This window comes from Cotesia glomerata, linkage group LG1, assembly GCF_020080835.1.
Source record: "Cotesia glomerata isolate CgM1 linkage group LG1, MPM_Cglom_v2.3, whole genome shotgun sequence".
NCBI classification, from domain to species: domain Eukaryota; kingdom Metazoa; phylum Arthropoda; class Insecta; order Hymenoptera; family Braconidae; genus Cotesia; species Cotesia glomerata.
In genome coordinates this window covers 16,873,085-16,897,027 of record NC_058158.1, presented here as the reverse complement: position 1 = coordinate 16,897,027, position 23,943 = coordinate 16,873,085, and the positions used below count along the sequence as shown (strand labels likewise).

At 35.4% G+C, this 23,943-nt stretch overlaps 1 protein-coding gene across 1 annotated transcript in view; it reads right to left on the bottom strand.

The window, feature by feature from the left end:
* Positions 1 to 23,943, bottom strand: part of LOC123275345 (patj homolog) — a gene marked incomplete in the record, with an annotated part of 555,954 nt that overhangs the window by 45,547 nt on the left and 486,464 nt on the right. The window contains 1 exon segment of the mRNA XM_044743428.1: positions 11,414 to 11,575. Coding sequence (XP_044599363.1) covers positions 11,414 to 11,575 — 162 coding nt within the window.

The following is a 23,943-nucleotide window of genomic DNA, read 5'->3' as shown; positions in this document are numbered from 1 at the left end:
CCCAAGCCAGGACTTGTATTCAAAAGAGTACAAGCAGGCCAAAAAGACGCTAAACCGAGCCATTAAAGCAAGTAAAGCGAAACTGTGGAGAGAGATCTGCAACGATCTCGACAATGACCTCTGGGGTAAAGCCTACCAAATTGTCGCCAAACGACTTGGAAAGGCTTCACCAGAGGCGCCGAAGTCTCCTGCCTTGATGGAGAGCATTGTAACGGAGCTTTTTCCCAAACACCCACTGCGGGAGAAGAAACACTATACTAAGAACAGCAAAGTAACACCCTTCACAACTAAGGAATTACAAGACGCGGCCAAGTCACTCAAAACAGGAAAGGCACCTGGACCTGATGGCATCCCAGCATCGGTGATCAAAACTGTAGCCCTGGAATACCCAGACATACTCCTGAACACCTTCAACGCATGCTTGGCAACTGGCACGTTTCCCGTGGTCTGGAAACGGCAGAGATTGGTTCTCTTAGACAAAGGTAAGGGAACCCCCATAACACCTTTGTCGTTTAGACCACTCTGTATGCTGGACATTGCTGGAAAACTGCTCGAGAAGCTCATACAACGGAGACTTCGCAACGACATAGACCGTGCTGGAGGTTTTGCCGCAAACCAACACGGCTTCCGGAAAGGACGTTCAACAGTCGGCGCGATCCAGAAAATCGTAGCGACAGCGAGAGAAGCATGGACTGGTAGCCTCAAAGCCCGCAAGGTGTGTCTTCTCCTCACGCTAGACATTAGAAATGCCTTTAACAGCGCAAATTGGAGAGATATTTTGGACGCCCTGGAGCACAGATTTGACGTGGAGCCGGAGAATCTGGCACTAGTCGACAACTACCTTGACGATAGAAGCTGATAGCAGAAACCACGGAAGGTCCACAAGAATACGCCATAACGGCTGGCGTGCCGCAAGGCTCAATAATGGGGCCCGATCTATGGAACGCGGACTACGACGAGCTTCTGGAAATCCCGTTGCCAAAGCAAGTGGAGCTAACGGGCTTTGAAGACGACGTCGCGGCCACGATAATAGTAGACAGCGTAGAGGAGGCCGAACTACTCGTTCGGGAAACCATTGATGCTGTCGAGACTTGGCTCGATAAACACCACCTGAAACTCGCAAAACACAAAACCGAGATGGTCGTTCTGACTCGCCAAAAATGGTTCCCAAAACCATTTGCTGTGGACATGGGAGAAATCACGCTAACGTCAACAAGGGCCCTGTGCTATCTGGGGGTAATGATAGACGAGAAACTATCTTTCCGCGAACACCTCAATAGTGCATGCCAGAAAGCCAGCAAGACGGTGTCTAGCCTAGCAAGAATTATGACGAATACTATGGGACCAAGAACCAAAAAGAGGAGAGTCCTTCTGGAAGCAGTCCATTCGGTACTGCTTTATGGAGCGGAAATAAGGGCAGATATATTAAAGCAGAAAACCTATCGGCGGAAAATAGCAGCAGTGCAGCGGCGAGGCGCTCTCAGAGTTGCCTGCGCCTACCGCACGGTTTCCGAAGCGGCTGTATTGGTCATTGCGGGAGCTGCGCCCATCGACCTATTAGCGTTCGAGAGAGCAAGACTCTACGACGCTAAAATCGGTGGCGAAAACATGAAGGAGGCAAGAACGAGAATAAAAACGGAAACGCAGCAAGAGTGGCAGGACCGATGGTCGTCGGGAGAGACAGGCAGATGGACAGCGCGACTGATCCCAAACATCAACATCTGGCTTTCTCGGAAGCACGGGGACACGGACTTCTTTCTGACCCAGCTACTAACGGGACATGGGCAGTTTAATGCCTATCTATTCAAGATGGGTTTGCACAGCACACCAACGTGCAAATACTGTCCAGACAAAATTGACAACGCCGAGCACACGTTTTTCGAGTGTGATCGATGGAAGGACGATGGAATCTGCACCGAAGAAACAATGGGCACCGCGCTCTCCCCTGAGAGCTTGGTAACCTGCATGATCAAAAAAGAAGAAAACTGGACAGCTGTAGTAGCCTACGCGCAGCGTCTCTTGAAAGAAAAAATCGCAGAAAAGGATTAGAAACCAGTAATAACAAGAAGTAGGTGTCGTGAGGCACAACATGGACTGGATTGAAGTAATGCTAACGCGGTCCTGATCCAGTCTTTCCTGTAACATCTATAGGGAAACGAGAGAGGAGGATGTTTAGTCGGTATTGTTGCAAAATAATATTGTCTTCTGAGTCCGACATACCCAGGCACCAACACCTAGTCCTGGCAACAACACCAAGTCCCGTGCAGCGAGACGGAAAAAGCAGTGCTAAACACGATGAAGAAGATTGCTGCCGCATGTGACGCTTCTATGCCACGACTAAAAAAAACGGAGTTTCCACAGGCCGGCGTACTGGTGGTCACCAGACATAGTAAAACTCCGGAAAAAATGCCACAAACTACGTCAGCTAGCAACGAGAGTTGCGGAACTCTCCCCCAATCAAGAACTACTTTCGAGCGAGTATAAGCAGGCCAAAAAGAACCTTGCAAATAAATAATAATTAAAATGTCAATAAATAAAATTAATAATAATGTTGCGAGTAAAGTTGCTTTTCTAGCAATTTTTATAAGTAGTTTGCAAATAAATAATTAATTAATTAGTTAATTAATAAAATTAATAATGATTATTGCAAGTAAAGTTGCTTTTCGAATAAATTTCTTAAGTATTTTGAAAATACAAAAAATTAAATAATTCTTCAGTTCGTTAATGAAAACAATAACAATAATAATTGCTATTAAAATTTTTTTTCTAGATATTTTCATAAGTAGTTCGCAAACTAATAATAATAAATGTGTTAATAAATAAAAATAAAAATTCTTATTGCACGTAAAATTGATTTTCTAACAACTTTTATTAGTATTTTGCAAATCAATATTCAAGTAATTGATTAGTTTGCTATTAAAAATAACAATAATCAGAAAATTGTAATTATAATTGTTTTTTTAGTAATTTTTATTAGTATTTTGAAAATTACTAATACTTAATGTGTTAATCAATAAAAAGAATAATAATTATTGCAAGTAAAGTTGCTCTTTGAGCAATTTTCATGGGTATTGCGCAAATAAATGATTGATGAGTCAATAAGTTCGATAATAAAAATATTAACAACAATAATTAAAGTTAAAATTGCTTTTTTAGCAATAATTTATTAGTAATAAACTAATGTGTTAATCAATAAAATTAACAATAATTATTGCGAGTTAAGTTGCTTTTCTAACAATTGTATAAGTATTTTGCAAGTTAATAATTGAATAATTAATTAGTTCGCTAATAAAAATAACAATAATCGCAAAATTGCAAATAAATTCGTTTTTTTAGTAATTTTTATAAGTATTTTACAAATTACTAATAATTAATGTGTTAATTAATTAAAATAATCAAAATTTTTGCGAGTAAAGTTGCTTTTCGAGCTGTTTTTATAAGTATTTCGCGAATAAATAATCAATTAGTTAATAAGTTCGATAATAAAAACAATAATAATAATAATTGCAATTAAAATTGCATTTCTCGCAATTTTTTATCTTGAGCCGATAATTAAGGACCATCGAAAGAGAATGATTAATAATTAATATTTGGCTTTTATTTATTTGTTAATTACTTTGAATCTTTAAATTTGGAGCGAGGAAATATTTGGATAGATATTTGCGAAAAGGGATTATTTTTCATTAAAAAAAAATTTAAACATTACTTTTATCTCATCAAGTAATATTATTATTATGTTTCGTATTGTTGAATAAATGAAGTCCGTTGCTTTCGACGTCTTCGTTACTCGTAAGTAATTTATAAACTCTCTCGTTTTATTTAAATATCCTGTATTTCTCGGAATTTTGCAAACGTTTGTTTAGCCCTTACCTTCTTTTTTTAGTTCGCTTAGATTGCAATTGTTTTTTTCGTGTATCTCTGCAATTTGTTTATTACTGTTAGTTTCTTCTGTGATCAGTTAGTGACAGTTTATTAAAAATGCCAGTTTACACCGCTGCCGAGTACGTGGAGATGATAATTTTGTATGGCGAGTGTGGTCGAAACGCCGAGGCAACATCAAGGCAGTATCGTGAGATGTTCCCTAACCGAGAACATCATCTCAGCCACAACGTCATTTTGCGCGCTATCAATCGATTGCGTGATACCGGTAACGTTTTACCTGCGAACGTGGAACGAATTGGCCGTCCCCGTGATGTACGGAACGTTCAGAACGAGGAGCTTGTTCTCGACGAGGTTCGAGCGAACCCTGGGACCAGTACCCGCAAACTCGAACGACGTCTTCACATCTCCTAAACGACGATCAACAGGATCACCCGTGGTGAAAACCTCCATCCCTACCACAAGCGGAAAGTCCAGAGACTGGAACCTGGTGATTATGCATTAAGGTTAACTTTTTGCAATTTAATCATCCGATGAGACGAAAAGAACCCGGATTCCCTCCGCAGCGTATTGTGGACTGATGAATCCTTGTTCAAACGGGAAGGATGTTTCAATCAGCATAATACGCACTATTACGCGGAGGAAAATCCGCGGGAAACTGTCAATCGAAATTTCCAAAATAAGTGGAAAATGAACATGTGGGGTGGCATCATTGGTGATCAAGTGCTGCTGTATCATCTACTGGAGAACATGGACGTAAGTTAAAAACTTTTAAGAAATATTTTATTAAAGGGGGAACACGACTTTGACGATCGAAAAAAAAAAAGGTGATTTTCGGAAATTTTTTTGACAGGGAAAATAAAGGAATTAGGGAATCAAATGTTTTTAATTTAATTAAGGGTACATTAATAATTATGACCCTACATTTTTATCGAAAAATATTTAATTATTACAAAGTTATTAACGATCTCGTAGAGCACTAGAAAAAATTTTCCCCTTCATGGTCGGTTCGATAACTCAAAAACGGATCATCTGAAAATAAAAACCCAAATTTCTTTTTAATCAGTGAGGATGTAGTTATCGTCGCACGTACAGAATTGTGAAAATTTTAATTTTTCAAAAAATGGCGACTGATTAAAAATTTTCTCACTATTCTTACTGTTTTTTTTGTTTTAATCCGGCTAAAAAAATCTTTAAAATACAAATTTTTAAAATTCTGTACGTGCGACGATAACTACATCCTTACTGATTGAAAAGCAATTTGCGTTTTTATTTTCAGATGATCCGTTTTTGAGTTATCGAACCGACCATAAAGGGAGAAATTTTTTCTAGTGCTCTACGAGATTGTTAATAACTTTGTAATAATTAAATATTTTTTAATTAAAATTTAGGGTAATAATCTTTAATGTATCCTTAATCAAATAAAAAAAATCCGATCTCTAAATTCCTGTATTTTCCCTGTCAAAAAAATTCCCGAAAATCACCTCTTTTTCTCGATTATCACAGTGGTGTTCCCCCTAAACTATCTCATAGAGCACTAAAAAAAATTTCCCCCTCCATTGTCTGTTCAATAACTCAAAAACGGATCATCTGAAAATAAAAACCCCAATCGCTTTTTAATCAGTTAGGATACAGTTATTGTCGCACTTACGGAATTTAACAAATTTTTATTTTTAAGATTTTTTTAGCCGGGTTAAAACAAAAAAAGAAAAAACAGTAAGAATCGTGAGAAAATTTTCATTCAGTCGCCATTCGTTAAAAAATTAAAATTTTTAAAATTCCGTACGTGTGACGATAACTATATCCTAACTGATTAAAATGCAATCTGAGTTTTTATTTTCAGATGATCCTTTTTTGAGTTATCGAACCGACCATGGAGGGAAAAATTTTTCTAGTGCTCTACGAGATTATTAATAACTTTGTAATAATTAAATATTTTTCAATAAAAATTTAGGGTATTAATCTTTAATGTACCCTTAATAAAATAAAGGAAATCCGATCCCTAAGTTCCTTTTACTTTCTCTGCCAAAAAAATTCCCGAAAATTGCCTCTTTTTTTCGATCGTCACAGTGGTGTTGCCCCTTAATTAATGAAACGACACAATTGACCAAATTTATATTTAATAGGGTGGCCAATATCTTTTATTTCTCCGCGAAACATTGCCGGTGCCGCTACAAAGACAAGCACTGGAGCAGCCGCAGTGGTTCCAGCATGGTGGAGCGCCAACCCATTCTACTCTTGCCGTCAGGGACTTCCTTAATGGACAGTTCCATGACCGCTGGTTTGGCAGGAATGGTCCACTGAGATAGCCTCCAAGATCACCGGACTTGACACCGCTGGATTTCTTCTTGTGGGGTCATTTCAAAGCGGAAGTGTACGTCGACGAGCCTGCTGACCAGATGGAAACAATGGCGCGGATTATGGCAACGCAAACGACGGTGTCTGCAGAAATGTTGGCTGAGACAAGAAGAAACTTGATTGAACGTTGCCATCTCTGTATTCAACAAAACGGCGGACATTTTGAGCATCTGCTCGAATAATTGTTGATATTTTTAGTTTTATTCGTTAACTAATTAATTATTTTATTATTAATTTGCAAGATACTTATGAAAATTGCTAGAAAAACAATATTACTTGCAATAATTATTATTAACTTTATTTATTGACACCTTAATTATTATTTATTTACAAAGTACATATAAAATTGCTAAAGAAGCAACTTTACTTGCAATAATTATTACTAATTTCATTGATTAACACATTAATTTATTATTTATTTGCAGACTGCTTATAAAATTTCTAAAAAAGCAATTTTAATTGCAATTCTTATTGTTAGTGTTTTCATTAGCGATCTAATTAATTATTTTATTAAAAATTTTTAAAATACTTACGAAATTCGCTACAAGAAAATTTTTATTATTATTATTATTATTATTATTATTATTATTATTATTATTATTATTATTGTTATTAGCGAATTAAAAAATTATTTAACTATTGACTTTCAAAATACCAATAAAAATTGTTAGAAAACCAATTTTGCTTGTAACAATTATTATAACTTTAATTAATTAACACATTAATTATTAGTAATTTACAAAATACTTATAAAAATTACTAAAAAAATAATTACAATTACAATTTTGCGATTTTTGTTATTTTTATAAGCGAACTAATTAATTATTTAAATATGAGTTTACAAAATACTAATAAAAACTGTTAAAGAAGCAATTTTACTTGCAATAATTATTTTTATTTTTATTTATTAACACATTAATTATTATTTTTCCGCAAACTACTTATAAAAATTGCTAGAAAAGCAACTTCACTCGCAATATTATTCTTAATTTTATTTATTGACATTTTAATTATTATTAATTTGCAAACTACTTACAAAAATTGCTAAAAAAGCAATTTTAATTGCAAATATTATGATTATCGTTCTTATTAGTGAACTTATTAATTATTTGATTATTAAATATGAAAATACTTATAAAATTAGTAAGAAGTAATTTTGATAAGAATCATTAGTCTTATTGTTTTCATTAGCGATCTAATTAAATATTTGATTAATAATTTTTAAAATACTAACGAAAATGGCTACAAGAGAAATTTAACTTGAAATTATTATTATTATTATTGTTACGAACAAATTAATAAATTATTCGATTATTGATATTTTTATTTTTATTTATCAACACATTAATTATTATGAGTTTGCGAACTACGTATGAAAACATCTAAAAAAAAAATTTCAATAGCAATTATTATTGTTATTGTTTTTATTAACGAACTAAATAATTATTTAATATTGTGTATTTTCGAAATACTTAAGAAATTTAATCAGAAAGCAACTTTACTTGTAATAATTATTATTAATTTCATGAATTAACACATTAATGAATTATTAATTTGCAAACTACTTATAAAAATTGCGAGAAAAGCAAGCATACTTGCAATAGTTATCTTTATTCTCATTAATTAACACATTAATGATTTTTTGTCCGCAAACTACTCATAGAAATTGCTAAAAAGCAACATTACTCGCAGTAATTATTATTAATTTTATTTATTGACACTTAAATTATTATTTATTTGCAAGCTACGTATAAAAATGACTAAAATAGCTATTTTAATTACAATTATCATTATTATTGTTTTCATTGACAAACTAATTAATTGTTTAATTATTAATTTTCAAAATACTTATAAAAATTGCTAAAATAGCAATATTACTTGCAATAATTATTTTTATTTTTATTAATTAACACATTCATTATTTTTTATTTGCAAACTACTTACAAAAATTGCTAGAAAAGCAACTTTACTTGCAATAATTATCATTAATTTTATTAGCGAGCTAATGAATTATTTAATTATCAATTGTCAAAATACTTATAAAATTGCTAGAAAAGCAATTTAAATTTTACAAATTAGTATCATGTTTTAAAATTGACACATAAATCATTATTTATTTGCAAAATACTTGTGAAAATTGCTAGAGAAGAAATTTTACATCTCATTACTATTATTTACACAAATAATAATTTATTATAATTTACGCATAAATAATTTGCAAACTACTTATAATAATTGTTGAAAAACCAATTTTAATTGCAATTACAATTATTGTTTTTATAATTAAATTAATAAATAATTGAAATATTAATTTTTAAAATACTTATGAAAACTGCTAGAAAAGCAATTTCAACTGTAAATATTATTATTATTATTATTATTATTATTATTATTATTATTTATAATAGCTAACTTATTCATTAAATTATTAGCATAATACTTATGGAAATTACTAAATTGAAAAGTTAAAATGCAATAATTATTATTATTATCATTGTCATTGTTATTATTTTTATCAATTAACCGATAATTATTGCACAATTGCGAGCAAAAGTACACAAAATAACTCTAACGAACACACACACACACACATACGATCATACATATCTGTAGTTATCAGCACTCGCAAAAAAATTACACCCACATACAAAAAATTACACCTACACACACAGGTGCATACACAGGCGCACATGCACACACACATATACACCCGTACACACACACGTACGTTTACACGCATCCATATATATATATATATATATATATATATATATATATATATATATATATATATATATATATATTAGGGTGTGCCAAAATATAACTTCCGTGGAGAACCTTTTAGAATTGGAAATTTGAGTTCCACTTTTAACAGCAGCTGTGCTTGGGCATTTCTTGAGATATTTCGGGGTGAGAGGATTTATTTGATTATTTATAGGATTTTTACCAAGAGATTTAATTAGGCACTTCCGGCCAAATTTTGAATTTTCACCGGAAACGCCCAAACTAAGCTCAAAATCGTTAGCGTTAAATTGATTCAAGCGTACATAAAATTTTGTGGCAGTAAAATTTTCTCAGATGCTGCTAACCACGTTTTATTCGTTGGAGTCATTCATAAGTTATGAGGAGTTTAAGCACACATACACACATACACACACACACACACACACACACACACACACACACACATTTACGCGCGCGCATGATGATAATCCCGGGTTTTTCAAGTGCGTTCGCTGGAGAAACCATCGAGCCAACACCGAAGTAACTATAGGCAAGACTTTCAATCCTGTAAGCCCAATTATCTACATGATATAGAGAGGAAAACACTCGAATGAAATAGCACCCTGCGCTGAGATTAGATGGGGTTCAAGTGAAATTGAACATGTTACCAAAGAAAGAGGGAGGGTCGAAAAATCGTCAAAATTGTCTCACGTAATTAATGGATGTCCCCTAAGCCCACTTTTCAAAATGTTACGATACCATTGAATTTCTTTGTACTATTATTTCCTTAGCAAAAATGAAAAATAGATTCAGTTATTTGTAGCTTTGAAATTGTTAAACCTAGTTGTAATTAGTATTTAGTATTGTATTTAGTCGTAAATAAATAACTGATAATTGAATAATTGGTCCAAATTATTTTACAATAACCTTTTGTGATTAGCGAACATCCGAGACTAGAAACATTGTAAGAGTTGAATATTTTTTTTCTCAGCAAATTGAACACAATTCAATCGCTTAGCATTAGGTTAATGTATTAACACTTGAATTTCATGAATCTTCCAATCTACTTACCATCTAAAGGAAGATAATATTTAATATCTCCACCATCAGTTCCTAACCCTAACGTCCGCTTTAAAGTGCTTGTCAAAATTAGTATCTGCTGAGTATCTGTGCGACAATAAACCACGAGCTTACTGAACGAGTTGTAAGTAATTTCTTGTTTTATTTCTATCCTTCCTTATTATATTCTTTATCTTTTTTCAACCACTTCTGATAGTCATCTCTTTGATTTGATTACTCAACAATTCCTAAACCAATGATATTCGTCAAGGTTTAATTGCTACTCGCGTAATAGAGGCATTCAGTTGTCCGACCGTACAAGCAAGCAGTCAATAATAATTTGCGATTCTCCTAGGACGTATCACACCTACAACGAGTTTACTTTACAAATACGACTCCATATAACAAAAACTCTATGTAATATAATCACACCGACTCTGTAAGTTATCAAATAAATACAAATACAATAATCACTGATAAACGAAGGTACTCGAAGATTTTGTTGACTTGCTGAGTGACAAGCTTGATGTTGAATGGACGCCGGTGAAACAAGGATTATTGGCTGAATTATATTTATGTAATGGTGACCGTACTTTCCAGCCTCCTGGTCTTCCTTCAAAGCTTACTGCACAGACCATTCATTAAGACCTGCCCTAGGTCTTCCAATTTCCAATGAGGCCAGATAACCATCCGCCCACTCAACCATCGCTTATATCATCCGGGTGTTGTTCGTACTTGTACGTGTAGCTCAAAACATCCAACTGGTTTACACCAAAACAGAGTCTTCGAAGCAAAAAAGAACAACCAGATAACTTTCACATATATTTTATTGCCTTCCTGACCGCCAAGTGCACTGGCTTACAAATCCGAGCACGACTTTGTAATTTATACTAAAACCTCCGGTTACATAATCTACATTTCTCTCAGTTGATGAACTATTTTCAGGCAATTTGCAATTCGTAGGTGTTGAATCATGAAGTTCCAAACGAATACCAATAAAACTCAGTATATTTATTCGTCAGACGATTTACTTGAACAAGTACGACGATGAGAAACTTATTAGTAGAGAATATAGAAATCTATCTAATGCATTTTTTCTTTTGATGAAATTGACAATAAAACTGCTTATATTATGTTTTAAGTAAGCGGATAGAATTTAATATCTCAAATGTAGCCAAACAGCACCATTTTTAGTCCCCTTTTGAATAACATACTTGACAAATAGTGCGTTTTTCGAGTGATGTTCATACTTCGGAAAAATTTCTTTCTCATTGTTTGTATATAAACTAAGTTGCCTACCAATAAGGCTTCATAAAAGTAGATCAATCTTTTTCAGGTCGTATCAAGAATTTTTGTTAATGGTATTTTTTTTTTTAAGCCGAATTGTAATTACCTTTGACTCAACAGTTGCATGCTCGTCAACTATGTTAATGAATCGCGATGTTGCTTGTATTGATTTCTTTCGACCGCAAACCAGTCTAACACGCAAGGGTAACTCACGTAAAATTGTAACGACTTCAGTGTGATTTGTTCCAAATAAGTGAACTCCATTCACCTGGAAAAAAAAATTCAGTAAAAAATTCAACAATCAATTTGACGTAAAATATAAAAACTGTTCATAATACTTTTTAACGCTAATGACTTGAATGTCGACAACGATGATTGAATAAGAAACGTTTCTTTTTAATGATTAAAAAGCCATTGGATAAATTACATCATAAAGAACTGAAAAATATGCTATCAGAAAAAATAGCAGTAAGAGATATTTCGACAGAAGAGATATATGTTTATCAGAATATAACACAATCGGTCTGAAGGTAGGTGTGTGGTCGAGAATTTTCGAAAAGTCGCAAAACATTTAATTTTATTTCTCAATGTCTTAGAGTATCAACAATCATCTCTTAAAATTCGATGAGGTAATTTGCAAAAGAAAAAAAGTTATAGTAGAGTAGCCAAAAAATCTTTAAGTGGGTTTTTCCCAAAATCTCTTTTTTTGAAACGTGGACAAACAATCTCGGTACCCTCTCAATTATTTCTTAATAAACTTTTCGAGATTTTTTATTAAGATGTTGTCACGAGGATTTCAAATGAAAATTCCCACGGCATCTTTCCCGGGCTCAGACGCAGCGCTAGCTCAGTATCAAGCAGAGTCCGCCACTTGACAGGCGCTTATTATTGTTATTATATGAATTTACATTTTTTTTTTGGTTTGTTCTATTATTTGCGACCTTTCTTTACATTATTTTAATAAAATATTATTTGTTTGATTATATTTTTTGCCAAATCAGCCCGATGCTGAGTTAAGGGGTTTCCAAATTTCACAGGAAATTATTTGTAAATAGAATTTTATAAATTTATATTTATAAAAATGCTTACCGTAAGATGGACGGTGTGGCTTAATGTATATAGAATAAGCGAAAGGAAATTTAGTATAGACTGGATAGCTCAAATGGTAGAGTAGCCAACATGTATTCGGAAGGTTCTGAGTTCGAATCCCAGTCCGAGCTATCTAATAATTTTTTCTCGCATATTCTATAAACTCACATTAAGATGATCCTCTCCACATTCCTTTCTCAATTCTTTCCTACTAATATCATGTTACGTGAATGTGGAACGCTTCACGTAATAATTACCGTAACTCCTATTCTTTCCCGCTTCACAGCATTATTTATATTTGTAAAAATACTTGCCGTAAGATGGACGGTGTGGCTTAATGTATATAATATAAGCGAAAGGAAATTTAGTATAGACCGGATAGCTCAAATGGTAGAGTAGCCGACATGTCGTCGGAAGATTCTGGGTTCGAATCCCAGTCCGAGCTATCTAATAATTTTTTCTCGCATATTCTATAAACTCACATTAAGATCATCCTCTCCAAATTCCTTTCTCAATCCTTTCCTACCAATATCCTGTTACGTGAATGTGGAACGCTTCACGTAATAATTACCGTAACTCCTATTCTTTCCCGCTTTACAGCATTTTTACAAATATAAATAATGCTGTGAAGCGGGAAAGAATAGGAGTTACGGTAATTATTACGTGAAGCGTTCCACATTCACGTAACAGGATATTGGTAGGAAATGATTGAGAAAGGAATGTGGAGAGGATCATCTTAATGTGAGTTTATATAATATGCGAGAAAAAAATTAATAGATAGCTCGGACTGGGATTCGAACCCAGAACCTTCCGAAGACATGTCGGCTACTCTACCATTTGAGCTATCCGGTCTATACTAAATTTCCTATCGCTTATTCTATATACATTAAGCCACACCGTTCATCTTACGGTAAGCATTTTTATAAATATAAATAATGCTGTGAAGCGGGAAAGAGTAGGAGTTACGGTAATTATTACGTGAAGCGTTCCACATTCACTTAACAGCATATTGGTAGGAAAGGATTGAGAAAGAAGCTATAAAAAGGAATAAAAAATTTAACATTTGGTCCCTCGAGCCATACCAGTCTGGTTCTGTATCAATTAAGTCTCGTCACTGCTGATAGTAAAGTGTGAATGAAGTTAATATCCGCTAGGAAGAGTCGAGTGTCGGGAGCTTCGCTGAGCACATCGGGTGCTGCTCCTGGTGGTCCTTCGTACACTGGTACGCTGAACTTTCCGATTATTTGACCGAAAACTCGACTTCGGGCCTAAAATAACTTCGCTATCGAGTTTGACGCTCCAATCGCGTGTACTGTAAAGTTTTATTACTCGTTCTACGCATTGCGTCGCAGCCTGCAAGACCGCTCATGATTGCAGAAAATGTTGTCAACGTGACCACACTTTCATCCATTTCGACGCACCAGCAACACTATCTTTGCCGCAGCCACAAACTTCCGCACAAGATCCGCTATTCGCTCAAATATTACTCGCTACTGCTTTAGTCCAAGTCCTTCCGCATCGTGGCAATCCAATTATCGCAAGAGTTTAGATCGATCAAGGTTGAGAGCTCTCATTCATGCGACACGCGCTTTTCAAAAAGCTTGGACAACCGCTACAACGCTACAAGGTCATGCTCAAGAGCATTGGCAATGTCACGCTGGAAGTTCACTTGGTGTGAGCATTATCGAACTTCACTCACTGTGTACTTCCGCTTTTATACGAGTCAGCATGCATATTCTACCAATTGTGACAATAAACCTCCCATCGTTCTTGATCGCTGATCTGAAATTGCCGCATCTTGAAAACATCAAGCTCGTTGATACGCCGTATCTACAGCCGCGTCCTGTAGACATTATCCTAGGTGCATCAACAGCTGCACAGATCATCAACGCTGAGATAAGACGAAGACCACGCGAATCACCTATAGCGCAATCCACCACGCTTGGTTGGATAGTCTATGGAGCCATTACCGCTAAGCACGCTTCAACATCACACGCAGTATTATATACGTCATTGAACATATTATTACAAGACGCTATCGCGAAATTTTGGGAACAGAAAGAGGCTCCATCAGGTATATCGATGATCAACTCAGCTGAAGAAGACGAATGTGAAGTTTACTTTTGTTAAACGCATTATCGACTACCTGATGCACGTTATGTAGTGAGATTACCGCTTAAAGCCCCCGAGAATCAACTTGGCGACTCTACCAAGGCAGCTATGAAGACACTCCGCAGATTAATAACGCACCAGTTGCGTGATAAATTATATTCCGACGGGTATCGCTCCTTCGTGGCAGAATACATATAACTAGGCGACATAGTTCGTGTTCCGCTCAATGACCTGCCCGCCAACGCTTACTTCTTGCCTCACCATTGAGTACTAAAGCTTGACAGCACCACTACAAAACTCCGCACAGTGTTCAACGGTTTCTGTGCAACATCTACATAAATTTCGCTGAACGACATTCTCCATGCAGGACTTAAAACACAAGTCGACATCTTTGACGTTATATTGAGAATCCGCTGCGACGGGATTGAATTCACTACTGACATTACCAGGATGTTCAGGCAGATTGAGGTCGACTTGCTTGATTGGCCGCTTTAGTGCTGTAACGGTTTTTTTTCCGCTCAATCGGCCCTTTAAATTTATTTAATTAAACAATAAACTAAACAAAACTGAAATCTAAATTAATAAATAAAATGGCGCCACCAGAATTTTTAATAACGGTTCCTGGAACCGGAACCAGAGCTGAGCTTATCTTACAGGGAGAGAGAGTGGAGGAAGGTGATCTGAAATAAATAAATTTTTATTTAACAATGGATCCAAAAGTTTATTAACAAAATTAATTAACAAGTTGCGCACACTCACACTCACACTATAACCAACTTAAAACTACAGTATTAATTCTTCACTCAGAGATTCATCGATAAGTAGAGAACGAAATTTCTTAACTAACTAACGCCTTAACAATGCTGCTAGTCCTCTACCTGGCAAAACATCAACAAGCAGAAAACGTAATAGCTTAACTCACTAAACGACCTAACACTACAGCCTAACTAACGGCTGACCAGATTGAACCTAACACTACAGCCTAATTAATGGCTAACCAGATTAAACCTAACATTATAGCCTAACTAACGGCTAACCAGATTAACTTGACAAAACTAAACTTTTAACTATCAACAAGACACCTCGTACAAAAACATCAGTGCACGAGGGCTCATCAACAACTCCGAGCTACAGGAGCCTCAGCCTAGTGAACGCAACGTAAACTGAGACTGACTGTAGCTCACACACATACCCTGTAAATCTTCACACACATAACCCACACATCTCCACACACTCTGAATTTACTTTACATTATTTACAAAAATTAATTATTATCAATTTTAATACACAAAATTTATCATTTTAAATTCGAATTAAAATTTCTTCAGTCATAAGCCAGTAATTGAATTACAAAATTCTTTCCACGACTAACACTTTAATCTCCAAAAATCTAAACTAAAATTCGACGCATCAATAAAACGAATTCTTAGAAATCTCATCATATCATTTTAACTAAATATTCTTGGATTTGATATCCACGCTGATAAATACTTTTATAAATAATTTTAATAAAATAATAAATTTAATTATCAAAATAAATTCAGTAACTTAAGTTCAATATATAAAATAACCATGTGGAATTTTCCGATTAAATAAATAATTATTAAATAATTTATCTCAATTTAAAAATAAATTAACGAAAATTATCCACGGGTAAATCAGTCTTAATTACGTCGAAATCTCAGTAAATCAATTCTCAATAAATAATATAATGTTAAATAAATATTTCCTTGTAATAAATAATATTAATCAATAATAATTCAATTGTTCTGAATAAATTATCGAGTAAAAATAATCGCCAGGAATTAGTGCGCTCAAAATGGACGCCAATATTCGTGAATGCGTAGTAAAGTTTGACCTTGGGTACAAGTTAACTGCGTTGTACAATTCGACCGACGCTTGACTGATCCGTGAGAAGACAAAGAAATTTTCTCGAAGAATTTATTATACGGTTTTTATTTTATTAAATAAAATAAATGCAACTAAAACGATTTTTCAGATATTCAAAATTATTAACAATTAATCGAGTAAATTAATAAAATAAATTCTCACGACAAATTAACATCGCAAGGTCCTTGAGCAGTCTTCAGGTATAAATCCCCTTGAAGGACGCTTAACACCAACTAATGAATATAAATCAATTACAATCAAATAATTATTGAATTATTACAAATTAAATAATTATGAACAATTAATCAGAGGAGAAGTAAACTGAGTATAAACCCCGCGGGCCACTCCTAGCCCACAGAGTAATTATTGATACCTTTTTGAATATACGACGATCTAACTCACTACTGGAGATTGAAGTCCTAGATGTTATTGGTTTCTGTCGATAGGTAACTACTCCGGGGATCAGTCCCTCTTGATTTCTGTGGCACACTGTCTGGCGGTTACACTACTTCTCCCTGATGCCTTGCACGGCTCTCCTATATAAAAACCCCAAACTACCCCCCCCCTCCCACTCTCTCTTTAGGCCCGAAGATCGAGATGCACCAGTGCTGCATCGAATAGTTATCGATCTCTGGTGCCTTATCGATTCAGGGTAATTTTACCCTGTTACAGTGCATTCTCTGGATCGATGAGAATGACCTAGTCGACGCTTAATGCCTTGTAACAGGGTAAATTACCCTGAGTCGATAAATCATCAGATATCGATAATGTTTCGATACAGCATTGGCGCGTCTCGGTCTTCGGGCCCGTTATAGCAAGTAAGAGGGGGTAGCTATGGGGTTATAGTAGGTGAGCAGTGCATTGCAAAAGTCAGAAGTGATCTAGCTGCCGAATAAGTGACATGGAGAAGAAATTCAATTCTCGGAGGAAACCGACAACCACCAGAGGTTCAACAGGGAGTTCGATCGTTCATCGATAATTACTCAGGTATCTAAAAATTACTCCGTGGGCGGGAAGTGGACCACGGGTTTTATACTCGGTTCACTTCACCTTTTCTCTTTTTAATATTCTGATTAATTAATTATTATTTATTTAATTGGTAATAATTCAATAATTATTTAATTGCATTTAATTAATATTCGTTAGTCGGTGCTGCGTGGTCTTCACGGGGATTATTACCCGAACATCACTCAGAGACCTTGTAGTGTAAATTTCGTGAGAATTTAATTGTTTAAAACTAATTTACTCAATTATTTATTAACATTTTGAACATCTGAAAACAGTTTTAAATTGTAAATATTTTATTGAACGATTTAATAAAATAAAAACCAAAGGTAAAATTTTTTACAAAATATTTCCATTTGTCTTCTCACGAATTCTAGTCAAGCGTCGGTTAAATTTTACAACGTAGTTAATCCGTACCCGAGGTCAAAACGATAAACTACTAACGAATATTTGGCGTCCATTTTAAGTACGCAAATTTTTGTTGATTATTTTATTGGATATTTATTATGAACAATTGAATTATTATTTATTAACATTATATTATTTATTGCAAATTTATTTATTTATCTTTGGCGCAATTGAGACTGAGTTGCTCGTAGGAATTCTTTTGGGGACTCATCTTAGTTTTGCGATAATTAATCCATATTTATTCAATTGAACTGAAAATTCCTACGTGGTTGATTTATTAATTTGAACTTAAGTTCTGGAATTTGTTTTGATAATTTAATTTTATCATTTTAGATAAAATTGCTTGTAAATTTCTTACCTGCGCGGATATTAAATCCGGGAATGTTTAATTATATTATAATTAATAAATTTATGCATCAGATTTTTGTTCAGACTGGGAATTAAATTAATAGTCTTAGAAATATTTTGAAATTTAATTGCTAGCTGATAACTGAAATTTTTAAGTAGAGATTTAATGTAATATTTTTCTCGAATTGAATCTGTTATACATTTTTAATAAATAAAGTAAAGTAAATTCAGAGTGTGTGAGTGTGTACGGGTATTATGTGTGAGCTGCAGAGGCTTCTTGGCTTACGTTGCAGTCGCTAGGCTGTTGCTTCTGTAGCTGAGTGTTGTTGATGAGCCCTCGTGCACTGCGGTCTTTGTACGAGGTTTCTCGTTGATAGTTAAAAATTTAGTTCATATGTATGGTTAAGTTAGTCAAGCTTAGTTCTAGTTAGCCGTTAGTAGGCTATAGTTCTACGTTGATTATAGGGTGAGTGTGAGTGTGCGCAAACATGTAACATTTGTTGTTAATAGAAAATTTTGGCCATATTGTCAATTAAATATTTATTCATTTCACAGCACCTTTCTCCACTCTCTCTACCCTAGACGATAAGCTCTCTGTGCTCTGGACCGGTTCCAGGAACCGTGATAATAATCCTGGTGGCACCCTTTTATTAATTTATTTGTTGATTTCATTTAGTTTATTGTTTATTTATAATTAATTTTAAGAGGCCAACTGAGCAGCTAACAAAACTGTATCAGCCTCAAGACTGTCACCTACGGGACCGCTAGTGCGCCTTTCCATGCTGTATGTGTACTCATCCAGCTAGTCAAGGATGAAGGACACAGATTATCGCTCGCTATTGCTTCAATGTTGGAAACATGCTACGTAGATGACATCTACAGAGGAGCAGACAACAAGAAAGATGCTATCAAGTTCGCAATGCAAACAACAACACTATGCGCTGCCTCCTGCTTTCCTCTAGCTAAGTGGGCTAGCAATAGTCCAACGCTGCTCGCAAAAGTCGCTCTAACACATCCGCTAGACACTCCACTCAAAGAATTCAGTGATGCTCCAGTAAAAGTACTGGGCATGTACTGGAACTCGCATACTGACGCTCTCCAGTTTAAATATCCGTTACCAGAAGAAACGCCAAAGACCATAAGAGCTATTTTGTCAGAAATCGCTAAGATGTACGATCTGCTAGGACTCCTCACACGCATCGTCGTCAAGGCCAAGATCTTTATGCAAGATCTGTGGCTAGACCGAGTGTCATGGGACGAATAATTGTCGCCATTGCTCATTCACCAATGGACTGGATACCGCGAGGACCTTTGAATTATCGAGTCCATCCGCATTCCCCGCTGGAATAACATAGCGCCTGGAGCAACCCTAGAATTGCATGGATTCTTAGACGTATCTCAGAACGCTATGGCTGCCACTGTATACTTGAGAGTCACCGACGCTGATAGAAACACAAACGTTTCACTTCTATGTTCAAAGACGCAAATCGCACCGCTGAAAACCATGACCATTCCATGCTTGGCACTCTCCACTGTATGGTTGCTTACACAACTGATACTTCATGTAAAAGAAATTCAGTCGATAGAGAATGTCAGGATCAACCTCTGGACTGACTCCGCTGTGACTCTCACATCGATCAGAAGTCCAGCATGTCGCTGGAAAACATTCTTCCACAACCAAGTGAGAAAAAATTAAGAAAGCTTCGAGACGTCACCTGGAAATTCATTGCAGGAAAACAAAACCCCGCTGACTGTGCATCAAAAGGTATACCAACGCTAAAGCTGAAGCAGCGCTCTCTCTGGTGGCATAGACCGAAATGGCTTCATGAACCAGAAACCGTTTGGCCCACTCTGAAGCCTTCACCCGACAACGCTACGCATAAGAAAAAATGCCAAGGTCTGAAGCTGGTAATTTGTAAAGAAGAAACTGCCTGCTCCAACAGTTACTATTTTATTACACTCAGATTTTCCCATTACTACGGAGGCTGAGCATTTGGCATCGTGTCATCGATCGCTTCAAAAAAATTCCACAGTCTTCGCTGGCCTATCCGCTCACTCCATCAGACTTAGAGCACGCTAAGCTAACCTTGATAAAAGTCACTCAAGGACAGTTCTTTGCAAGAGAGATACGCACGCTTCGAGATAGTGATGGTCTGCCGAAAAACAACAGCCTCACCAAGCTGACCCCGTTCATCGACCATCAGAGCGTCCTGAGAGTTGATGGCCGCTTAAAAAATGCATTGCTGGAGCCAGAAGAAAAGCATCCAGCGATCTTACTACGACATTCACCGCTCACATCAATCCTGATCGATGATTTGCACTGCAGAACGCTACATGGGGGCGCTCAGCACGAGCTCGCAGATTTACCTAAAACTGTCTTGATCATCGGAGGTCGTGTTCCTGTCAGATCATTCATCTAACGCTGCGCCATCTGCACTAGACATCGTAGAAAGCGCGCTCAGCAGTTGATGGGTTAACTATCTGCCACACGAATGCAGCCAACAAGAGCATTCCTACATGCAGGAATCGACTACGCAGGACCCATCAAGCTAAAAACTTTTCACGAACGTGGTACTAATACGTACAAAGGCTGTCTTTGTCTGCATGTTCAGCTCCACTGTATATCTAGAGCTTGTCAAACTAGATGTACATCCCCGGGAAAAAAAGTTTAGATCTGCTCTGAATAAATCAGATCAAATTTATCAGATCTGCATTTTGGCCAGATCTGTCCGGATCAAATTTAACCTGATTAGATCGAATCTGATCTGTTCAGATCTGGTTCGATTAAAACAAAATCAATTTATGAAAAAGTTTATAAAATAAAAGTAATAGTAAAATAAATTGGATTTCTACTGGCAAATTAGAAATTATGTATTCTATTTCAATTGTAACGAGTGCTTATTCCGCTCAATAGGCGCCTTAAATTAAATTAATTGAAATAATAAAACTAACAAATGAATCTAAATTAATTAATAAAAGGGCGCAACCGGGATTTTTAATCGCGGTTCCCGGAACCGGAACCAGAGCTGAACTTATCTACAGGGAGAGAGAGTGGAGGAAGGTGATCTGGAATGAATAAATGTTTATTTAACAACGGAACCAAAAAATTTATTAATAACTAAATAGAATAACAACTTGTTCACTCACACGTACACTGACTCACTTAAGACTAACTTAACACTACGACTTATTACTACCGAGGATTCCGGGCTAAAACCGACGCCTCAACTTAACCTAAGTAGCCAGCAAAGCACCTCGTAAGGAGGCTATCGTATACGAGGGCGATGTGTAAATTTCTACGTACTAAACCCACGAACTCCACTAACTCAACTTAACCTAGGTAGCCAGCAAGGCACCTCGTACAGAGGCTATCGTATACGAGGGCGATGTGTAAATTCCTTATAACTAACAAAAATTCTTAATCCTACAGTACCCTCATAAGGAGCGCTTTACTGCAGTTTCTAGCTACGTCGCGCTATCCACCGGACCCTCACGCTCTATCAAAATTCTTAATCCTGACGGTACCCGCTTATGGAGCGTCTATACCGCAGCTTCTAACTAAGTCGCGCTGTCTACTGGACCCTCACGCTCTTAGACTGTACGAACTACTCTACTCGGCAGAACATCAACAAGTAGAGAATGTACACACTCACACACACATATCCCGCACGATCTTCACATACATAACCCGCTCACACACACACTGGCTTTACTTAACTTTTATTTTTGATTTATAAAAGTGAAACGGGGATCCACCGCTCTCTTGGTCGCCTCTTAATTTATTTAAGGCGCCACTGGATTTTTCCCACAGTATCCAGAAACTGGCCCAGAACATGGAGTGAACACTCAGGGTCGTAAGAGATTGTCAGGAAGGAAACAGAAATTATAACAAGAAATTCATTTTTACAATCCATTTTATTTAACCAACCCTTAATACACAATAAAACCCCTCACAAAATAATTAAATGAAGCTAATCCCGATGATATCCTCTTATGGAGCGTCCTATTACGGTTTCTATCATAGTATCTATTCCCGAACAGTACCCTCATATGGAGCGTCTATACCGCGGTTTCTATCTTATTACCATTGTACCCCAAATCCGGCGTCTATACAACGGCTTCTAAGTGCGCCCAGGAAGCAGAGGAGGATACCATGAATCCCTAGGCTACACTGCAATAATATTTTCTATTCCACACACACCCACAATATTTATTTAAAATACTTATGCCTATTGCCCCCCCCCCCGACCCGGGCTAATTTATTGCCGTAGTCTTAATAATACAACAATAAATATTTAATTACAAGAGGTCTTCGTATCTTGAATTAATAGATTAAAATCTAATGACAGAGGTCTTAATAATCTGCCAACAATGTTGGTTAAATCCGAGATTTACGAAATTTTATTCTTATTGAATTTACTTAATTTATTTTATAAGTTGTTGTGTTAAATTATTTTACTTTGGATAATTTATTTTACCAGAATTTGTCAATTATTTATTTAGTTGTTCTCCGAATATTTCTAATTTGTGTCCAGATTATTTTATTTAATTAAGAACTTAATTTGTTATCAACTAAAATTCATCAATTGATTTTATGTAATTAATTTTTACTAAACTGTTTTACTTGTCATTCAATAATCGAGTTTTATTTTCTCTACATTATTTTATTTTACGTTCTATTGTGTTGTACGAAAAACTTAGCATTTATTTTATTTTATTTTATTCGAGGATTATTTTCTGCCTAGCAACACAGTACGATTTTAGTCTCGACCTTGAGTGTCCTCTACCCAGCGCTTTACGCGGGACAAGATGGCTGACGCTCTCGCTCGGTCTTGCGTCTCTGTCGCAAGTTTTTGGTGTAATTTTTTTCTCTGACGAATTTTTACAAGTTTTATTTTCTACTTTTAATTAACAAATTTACACGAACAATTTTCTAGCAATTTTGACTGATTCTAAATTTATTGCAAATGATTTTATTTTAAACAATTAAATTTTATTATAAATTACTTTCCCGAATTTAATAAATTTTACTTCAAATGATTTTTACTAAAGTTCCTATTAAACATTTCACTGGTTTTATTTTAAGCAATTAATTAAATAAATCCGACCAACTCGATTATCAACGACATTTTGTTCTACATAGCACCGAAGTCATGAAATGACCAACAAAAATTATTCCTGGTAAAGTCAGTCCAAACTCTGCCTATGTAGTTAATTAACAATCCGAAATAATTCCTGGTTTTGTTAATTAACTATTTAGTAATTATTCCTGGCTTGCTTTTAACTTCATTTTTAATTTTATTCTGGACTTTTCTTAATTTCATTCTGAATTTTATTTTTAATAAATTCTTAATAACCTCCTAAAGAATATTCTAAACAATATTTTAAATAATACTTTAAATAATATCCCAAATAATATTCCAAGTAAATTCTAATAAATAAATTTCAATATAATAATTAAGTAAATTCTACGACATAATACTTAAACTAATAATTGTGACCGAACGTGAAATGGCGATGACCTTCAGCCGACTTCAATGCCTGGCTGATTCCGCATCACCAAGAGATTATTGAGACATTTTATTTGTACCTGGAGTTTTTCTTTACGACGCTAATGAACTCCCTCGAGGAGATACAACTTCTTGTCATCGTTGCTGGTACAAGTCCCTCCTTGGTGGATGAATCTACTTGGCGGCGAGACCCAGGTCACCGTCACTCGTTCCTCGAATACTTTACAAAATCTGTAACCGCAAATAAGCATTAGAAATTATCACTAATTAAAAT